The sequence below is a fragment of the Rhinatrema bivittatum genome, chromosome 1 (genome assembly GCF_901001135.1).
Source record: "Rhinatrema bivittatum chromosome 1, aRhiBiv1.1, whole genome shotgun sequence".
In the NCBI taxonomy this organism is placed as follows: Eukaryota; Metazoa; Chordata; class Amphibia; order Gymnophiona; family Rhinatrematidae; genus Rhinatrema; species Rhinatrema bivittatum.
The window spans coordinates 495,879,724-495,889,098 of NC_042615.1; the positions used below are offsets into that span (position 1 = coordinate 495,879,724).

A 9,375-nucleotide genomic window follows, 5' to 3' on the forward strand; every position below is an offset into this window, starting at 1 on the left:
AACAAGGGACCCAGAAAACTTTTTAAAAATAGTTTGTGATTGTCTTTCTTGTCTGCTTTGCTTAATATTTCTCTTGGTTTTCACAATTTCCTTATAGTGTTCTTTTTGCCTTGCTAGTGGAGTGCAGAGACACAACCCGATACTGCGAGAAAGTGAAACAGCTAAAGCTCTGCCAGCTCGCCCAGTTCAAATCCCGCTGCTGTGGGTCTTGCGGGAAAGCGTAAATCCAAGGGACAATAGCTCCGCGCTGCCCTGGGAGGAAGAACATTGCCAGCTAACTCGAGTCACACATACACCTACAAACACACACATACACACAGCATTCTCCGTTACATTTTTTTTTTGTTTGTTTTCTTTCTTTCTTTTACTTTTTTGCATTGTTCTAAAAGGGGGCCCGTAAGTATCCTCTCTGGAAGACAGAATGCGATAAATGTACATTCGTGATGGGAAACAGGAAATGAAGAAAAGATAATGTGCCATGAGCAAGATGGGTCCAGAGCAGTGGAACCTCTAGGGCTTCCCTAAAGGCCTGTCCAAGGCACCAGTGTGAATTTAGTACCGTTAACATGTATTGCGCTTGTGTATTGAAAACTTTGGACTCATACAACTTAAAAATGGATTTAGGACCATGCTGAAAAAAAGGAACAGAAACAAATATGTTATTGGCAACCTTTTTTTTTTTTTTTTCTTTCAATTGTGCTACTTGCTGACATAGGTCTTGTCTTGCTGTTTTGATTGTGCACATGCTCATCTGGGCATTCTGCGGTCAGCAGTGAACCTCTGGACATAGAACATATAGAGGAGTATGGACTGCTTGGTACACTTTGCCAGAGGGTGAACGAGTTCCGGAAGCATCCACCCATGCCAAAAATGTTCAGGACAATAATAAAAAGTCAAGAAAGACGAAGCACAACATTATCAAGAAAAGGGCGAAAAGCAAAAAAAATATATATATATTTGTCATTCGCTGACTGTGCATTACATACTGTATATAGGAACTCTGGCTGGCATCCCCAGCATTTCTATGGAGGGCTCTACAGCTATGATGACAAGAGCTACTGCAAAAAAATGATCAAATGTAGTCAGTACTTGTAAACTATAAGTATTCTTTTCCCTGAGTATTAAATTTGACTCTGTCCAGTTTAGATTAGGTAAGGCCTCACAGAGCAGTGGTCACTAAGGAATTGTGTGCGCCTGTAATTCAGAGTGCTTCACATCGTCGTGCAACAGAGCAATAAAGGAATTTTCAACTATTGATCAACAAATACAATTTTGCAGAGGTGTTCGTCCATTTCAAAGAGTACAGCTACCCATTTGTTTTCTTCCTTTGTCAAAAGTGGAGCATTCCACACTGAGTGAATTTTTAAAATTTTTGGCCATGTCACCCAGCAGGAGGGTGTACAACAAACACTGCCGTTGGTACCCACTTACATGTAGGCATAATTTCCTTAAGTCTGACAGATTCCCTGCAATGCACACACTAAATCAAGAGCAGTGAACTGAGCCAGGATTTGTTCCTTCTGAAAATATGACATGTGCATGTCAGGGAACACGCTCTTTCCAGATGATTAGATACTAGAGAGCAGAGAACATGAAGCATTGTAAGCCAAGGACAGTCCATCATAAAATGCATCCAGCACAAGTGAATTCAGTCTTCGCTCTTGCATACTGGAATCTGTTACAGCTGCTGGAGAAACTCCATTATTGTTGATTCCAATTGATAAAGATACAGCAAAATTTTAAATTGGGGAGTGTGTGCAACTATCATGTCACATGACTTGATTGTTAGGCACAAGCAATGATGATGTTCCTCCAGCAACTTGAACAAACATTCATTTATTTATTTTTACAAATTTGCATACCCGCCAACCCGATCCAAGGAGGAACACCCAAAGTAGTGTACAAACAATAAAACACAATCAAATCAAACATTACATAATAAAATAACAAACAAGCAATACATAATAAATAAACATATAAATCTGACAAAACTTAAAAAAAAAGACAGTCAATATTTATGCCCATTTATGGTAGACAAGTCACTATTATGGTAGACAATCGATATTTATGCCCATGTATGGTAGACAAACCAGCAATCCACCAATATAAAAGCCCTAAGGTTGCCTACATTGAGGAAAAGATAGGCCTAGACCCTCATGCAAAAAGAGAGGAAATTCAGCTCCTGATGGGCTGCAATAGGCAGAAAATTCCATAGAACTGAGGTGGAAACTGAGAATGCCTTTGTCCTGTTACAAGACAGTCTCATAAATCGTAGAGGATGTACTCTCAATAAGCAAGCCTATGAAGATTAACATTCCCTAGGGTGCATATACCATTCCAATCTGTTTACTAGTTGCAGAGGCCTCTTATTTCTTCAGGAGTTTAAATTTAACTTTCATGGCCACTGGCAACCAGTATAGCTGATGAAGGAAAGGAGCATAGCTAGCTCTACGTGCACTGCAGGTTGCCATTCTTATTTTGCCTCATTTTGCAATACCTGCAACCTATGGGAAAACATAGATGGTAGAGCCCACATAGAGGGCAATACAATAATCAATAGAGCTGAATACTAGAGTATGCAACACCAGCTTGTAAGCATGTTTGTCTAAATAGGGTTTCAGTTGTTTAACTGTAATTTAAAGTTTGCCTTCTGAACCGCCACAGATACATGATTCTAAAATAAAATTAGAATCAAGCTTAAACCTAAATTCCTGAGAGTTAGCACACAAATTCCAACCAGCATATGCTTGCGAATTAGTTATTTGTTTTTATTTCATGCATTTGGGGATGGAATATTCTTGGCATTTGCAAGCTCTATTTGGTGACGTTACAGTTGTTGCTTAAAGTAGATGGTCCTGACTGCTCTCAGCCTCTGAATGAGCCTCCGGGTGTCTCCTGTTTGTTGCAGATTGACCTAGGAGTGTTTTTTATGACATAATTAAGAATTGGTTTATTATTTAAAAATAACGTATTTGTATGTTAAACTTTTGTGTATATTTATTAGGATTTATTGTGTAAAAAGTGCAATATTAATAATTGTACAGTATATGTTGTCCAGAAGAAATTATTTTGGGGATTTTCTATTGTCTTACTTCAGCTTTTGTGATTATGAGATCTGTGGTTGTTTTTTTTTGTGTCTTCTAGCACTTGTGTGTACGGAATACTTTTAAACTATATTACAGTAGTTTAAAATTTGATGCTTTGTGAAATAGTAGCTAAGCATGGAACGAAGGCCTCAATTCTCCAAAATTCCTGAGCCATGTAAATAACCTAAATACCTAGAGATATTGGACCTGTGGCATTTTTCCCGTGCTGCAAAGAATATATTCAGGCGAGCTTGGGGAGGGTGGGGAGAGAGGGGGAGATACTCGATTCTGGTTTCACTCTTATGTGCAGGATGGGCTTTTTTTTTTGCACATCTCCAAATTTTGCAGAATAGAGGCCATAATAACAATGATGTGATTGTTTGTTTATTTCTAGAAGAGCATTTAAAGAGAAAACAGAGTATATTTAGGTGGACTGAGCAAATCCCATTGATCACTTACTGTCTACTAGCGCTGTCATTTTAGCTTTGGCTCAGCTGCATTTGGAAGAGGTGGTGGGACGGATGACCCTGGTCCCTTCTGCACAGTTTGAATGTACTCTCAGTTTTTCTTCTGTGATTTATCTGGAGGCGCCAGAATAGCAGAATTGGGGTTACTATTATATTAAGAGAGGAGGCCTTCACTTCCAAATAAACACCCTGAAAAAAGATATCTGTGAGTTTGTACACATACCCACACAAATACGTATATATGTACGTGTGTATATATATATATATATATATATATATATATATATATATACACACACATATATTCATACACAGTCAGGCCGATCCAATAAAGCCGCGCGGAAAACAAGCGCTTGGTGTTGAGCGCCCGCTTCCTAACACGCACCCAGCCACCTCTCCTGGGCGCGCAGTAGAATATTTAAATGAGGGGGTCGTGCTGCCAAGGAGGCGATAGAGACAAATGTGCGTCCCTTGCGCCTGTTTGGCAGCAGGCGCCCAGGAGAGATGGCTGTCAGCGGGTAAGGAAAACATCCGCTTGTTACTTGAGCATCCCTTTTCCTAACCTGACTGCCGGCACGTTTTGGTTTTGTTTTTTTTCCTTATTTAAACCTTTTGGTTCCTCCGACTTAATATCGCCATGATATTAAGTTGGAGGATGTACAGAAAAAGCAGCATTTTCTGCTTTTCTGTACACTTTTTTTGGGGCTGCTCAGAAATTAACACCTGCTCTAGGGCGGGCGTTAATATCTGAGCGTAGAAATGCGCAGGTTGGGCGCACCTTTTTTGGGGGGGGGAGGATCTGGGGAGAATAGCTAATAGCCTCATCAACATGCATTTGCATGTGATGAGTGCGATTAGTTTTGCAGGGGGGGTTGGACATGCGTTTTGGATGCGCTATTCTCCTTATGGAATATGGGGGTGTGGACGTGCATCCAAAACCCGCGTACAACCGAGAGTTAAACAGTGCGATCGGCTGAACGCACTGCATTGGATCAGCCTGAGTGTATGCAAACGTTTAGGTGCCCCTGGTCAAATGGTATGTTTCAATGAATCTCTAAACAGAAGCTGAGACAATATCTATATGGTGCAAAGTTAATATGACATTTTTCTGCAATTTGAAATGCAAAATGACTATTTATTTGCTAATTTTAATAGATTGAAAATAATAAAAATGTGAATATGGCATGTGCAAACGTTTGGACATCCTGTCAGTCAATACTTTGTAGCACCTCCTTTGGCAGAAATAGCTTCCCAATGTTTCCTGTAGCCAGCTAACAGTCTTTCTATTCTTGCCTTTGGAATTTTTTCCCATTCTTCCTTGCAGAACTCTTCTAGATGAAATATATTCTTAGGTCTCCTTGCATGCACTCCTCAAAGCTTTTCAGTAATCTCCCCATAGATTTTTCAGTAGTGTTCAAGTCTGGTAACTGTGAAAGTCATTTCAAAACCTTAATCTTTCTTTCCTGTTAATACTTCATGGTTGATTCTGAGGCATGTTTTGGATCCTTGTTTTGCTGAAATATCCAACCTCTTTTCAGCTTCAGTTTCTTCAGTGACTGTGGCACATTAGCTTCTAGGATATGTTTAATAAAAAAATTTCAGGATTATTTGTTTGCATACTTTAGATGTTTACTTTTGAGATGAGGTTTAAAAAAAGGTTTCCTTCAGACAATTCTCCCATGCAGAACATTGTTGTATAAGTAATGCTATATTGTGGACCTGTGGACAACTACTCCAGTGTAAGTTTACTTCCAAAGACCTGCTGAAAAGTTAACTATGGGATGTAACTAGTTTTATCAGAGATTTTTCTTGGTCTTCCAGATCTTGCCTTGACTTCAATAGTTCCACGTAACTTCCATTTCTTAACAATGTTTCTGCTTGTTGAGATTGATAGCTGCAAGCATTTGGAGATTTTTTAATAGCCGCCCCCTGCTTTGTAAGAGCGAGTTATCTTCATTTTCAAATGTTCAGACAGCTGCTTTGAGGACCCTATGGTTGCTCAAAGTAGTCCAGAACAACAATAACAACCCGAGAGGTTAGAAGTCTCTGAGTATTTGTTCAACTGTGGAACTAATTTCAGCTGACTATTCGAAGGCCTAATGAGTCAATCAACCTTTTGGTCAATATTAATAACTTTAAAAAAAGGAGTAATGAATCAACTAGAAGGATGTCTAAACTTTTGCAACATGCCATATCATTTCATAATTTTCAATCTGTTAAAATCAGCAATAGTAATTATTCATTAAAAATTGCAGAAAGCTATCATGTTTAACTTTATACAATATCAACAAAGTTTCCCTAAGTTTCAACGCTCATAGAATGTCAGCTAAGGTGATCCTCATATATGAGATGTAATGATTCATAACATATATGCATCATTATGTCGCATATATGAGGATCACCTTAGATGACACTCTGAGTGTTCAAACAGGGAATCTTTTTTGATTTATTTCAGTTTGGTTTTTCCCTATTGGTTTTGGTTCTCTTTTTGCTTAGTATGTTTAACTTTATACCATGTAGAGAATGTGCACCATTTAGTACCATGTAGAAATGTACAATTTGACCAGTGGTGCTTACAGTTATGCACCCGACTGTGTTGTACAGGTAATACAATTAATGTAGCTTATTTATTCACAATAAGCTCTGTTATCTGGGCTCAATCTATGGAAACTGTTGTCCTAGTGCATAATGAAAAATAAAGTTGAATTGCCCACAAATGTGTTGTTATTGTTGGTGAAATGTCATTTTTTGAAATAAACCCAAGAGGAATCTTGGCTATCTTACATAGCTGGAATATATTTCAAAGGATGGTGCATGGCTCAGTTCAAGCTTTGGACACCATTTCTAAAAGGAAGGTTTCCAGGGCTGAACAATGCTAGCCTTTATTTTTCAGAGAAAAGATATGGGAGGAAACTGATCATCAGCCACTTTGATATAAACATATCATTGTCCGAGCCAGGAACATCATCAGAAAAAAGCAGCCAGCACCCAGGGCAAGGAAGAGTCCTCATGCAATGATGCAGCTGACCAGGGAAGTCAGCAGAGGAAGGCCCCTTAGATAATACAACCAGTCTGGTTGTTCAAGGGTACTCAGAACAACTCATGTAACTAAAATTAGATCTGCTCCCCCTCCATATTTTCTCTTCTTCATCCAATTTCCCACACACATTCTTCCCTCAGCTTTCTCCCCCTGACAGACATACCCCAATATGCACATTCTCCCAGGACAAGCAGGATGGTAGTTCTCACATGTGGGTGACGTCACTGGACGGAGCCCTATCACGGAAAACTTTTCTGTCAAAGTTTCTAGAACTTTTGACTGGCACACTGAGCATGCCCGGAATGCCATAATCCCTGTAGCCACAGGGATCTCCCTTCAGTCTCTTTTTTTCCGCACTGCAGTTTGCCTCGCAGTTAGGGGCTCTGTGAGAATTCTCTCACTATTTTTCCTCATGGAAAAACTTGAAGTTTACTTCACAAAAAAGTTCCCTCATAGGGGTCTCCCATCGTGACATCGTTTTTTCGTCACTCGGTGAGTAAATTCCACCGTCTTTGGTTGGTTCCTGCTCCCCCTTCCTCGGTATTCGCAGGCCATCGACCTTTTTGCGGCCCCTTTTTTCCATCATGGCGATGGGTTTTCGAAAATGTCTGGAGTGTCCCCGAACCATGTCGATTACCGACCCACATGATGTCTGTGTGCTGTGCTTCGGCTCATCCCACGACGTTCGTCGATGCCCAAGCTGTGCTCAAATGGCCCTGAAGGGCAGGCGGGCTCATCTAGACAAGATGGAGTCTCTTTTCAAAATCAAGATAACTCCATCGACATCTGCCCAGTCATCACTGGCAGAAACATTGAAAAAATCCATTGACAAACCTCGCCGGGAGCACCAAAGCAGCGGTCACCATCCATCACTGACAACATCTAAGGCATCGGCATCGTCTTCCTCGGTGCCAGAGAAGGATTGGACTGAGCATCGAGGGAAGCACCGGCACTGATGCGATTCCACTCCCGGTGCCGGCACCCACACCGCATCGGCATCGATGGCTATCGAGCCGACTGCAAAGAGGACACGGGTAGAGGAGCCTCCAACCTCCTCTCCACCTGAGATACCGAGGTGATCCCCACCGATATTGGTGCCGGGTACTGAGCCCCCACAAACACCTGTGGAGGTGCCAGTAGTGCCTAGCCTGCCTCCCCCTGCAGCTGTGTTACCCATACCAGCCTCCAGGGAGGAGATGGACATGCTTGTCCGACAGGCAGTCCTCAATGCCCTCCGGAATCTACAGCCGCCATCGCTGCTGGCCCCCATACCGGCACCGACACTGGAGCCATCGATATTTACACCACTACTCAACCGCCTGGACACACTCATCGGTGCCCTTCCAACACAGCCTGGGCCGTTGATGCCAAAACAATCTATTGAGTCACCGAAACCCCCGATACCCATTACGGGTTCCTCGGAAGATGAAGAAACAGACTCCAGTCCTTTTCCAGCACCTCCTCCACCAATGCCAGAACCGGTTCCTGGTCCGTCGGGGATCTCGGGACCGAGATGCCAATGATTCCCCTCGATGCCATCGATGCCGCTGAAACCTTCATCGGTGCCACCACATCCTCCATCGAGGGATCCATCGATGACAACACATCCTGCAGTACCAGCTCTTTTCTCTCCCTTGAGATCTCAGCCAGAGAGCCCATATGACCCATGGGAGGATGTTGACACCGACACTTCTATGGAGGACATACTGTCAGAACCATGTCCTCCAGAAGAAAGGAGATGGTCTCCCCCAGAAGACCTCTCCTTTGCTAATTTTATAAAGGAAATGTCAGAGACAATCCCTTTTGACCTGGTCACAGAGGAATAAACACATCATAAAACATTGGAAGTCCTCCAATTTGTTGATGCTCCCAAAGAAATTATGGCTATTCCCGTCCACGAGATTCTCTTGGATCTCCAACATCGTCTATGGGAGCATCCTTGCACTGTCTCACCAGTAAATAGGAAGACAGATGCAACATATCTGGTCCAGCATAGTCCAGGATTCCAATAGCCACAACTACCCACCAATCAGTGATAGTTGAATCCGCACAGAAAAAGGCCAGGAGACTGCGCCCTCACTCTTCATCTCCCTCTGGAAAAGACCAGAAATTACTGGAACACAGGCCTCCTATACGCATATCCCCCGATACCGCTGATAGCCCAAACTCTCGTGAAACTACAACAGGACAAAGGGTCAATGATACTCATAGCCCCGAATTAGTCTCGACAAGTATGGTTTCCAATGCTTCTCAACCTCTCGATCAGAGAATCCATTCGCCTGGGCGCCGTGCCCACTCTCATAACTCAGAACCAAGACATGTTACGCCACCTGAACCTTCAGACTCTATCCCTCACAGCCTGGATGTTGAAAGCTTGATCCTGCAACCGCTCAACCTTTCAACTGATGTCTCTCAAGTGCTTGTAGTTTCACAAAAACCTTCCACACGAAAATCCTATCGTTCTAAATGGAATAGATTTACCATACGGTGCACACAAAAAGGTATCAACCCTTTTTCATGCTCCACTCCATCTCTTTTAGACTATCTCTGGCACCTTTCAGACTCTGGTCTCCAGACTTCCTCGGTGAGGGTACACCTGAGTGCCATCTACATACCACAAGGGAGTAGGGGATGCCCCAGTAACAGCACAACCCCTTGTGAGTCGGTTTATGAGGAGCTTACTACAACTTAAGCCCCTTCTACGGCCACCAGTCACTGAATGAGACCTAAATGTAGTACTTACACGGCTCATGCGCTCCCCGTTTGAGCCTTTGCATGTTAA

The 9,375-nt window shown here is 42.3% G+C and overlaps 1 protein-coding gene across 4 annotated transcripts in view; it reads left to right on the plus strand.

Moving 5' to 3' along the window:
• ADAMTSL1 (ADAMTS like 1) overlaps positions 1 to 6,259 on the plus strand; it is a 1,467,826-nt gene extending 1,461,567 nt beyond the window's left edge. For 3 of the 4 annotated variants that reach the window (XM_029608733.1, XM_029608741.1, XM_029608761.1), the window contains one exon: positions 118 to 6,259. In XM_029608733.1, the coding sequence (XP_029464593.1) occupies positions 118 to 224 (107 nt within the window). In that variant the 3' untranslated portion in view covers positions 225 to 6,259. Of the gene's footprint in view, positions 1 to 97 lie in introns of all 4 variants that reach the window. The other variant, XM_029608751.1, reaches the window with a different exon arrangement.
• The last annotated feature ends 3,116 nt before the right edge of the window (positions 6,260 to 9,375 follow it).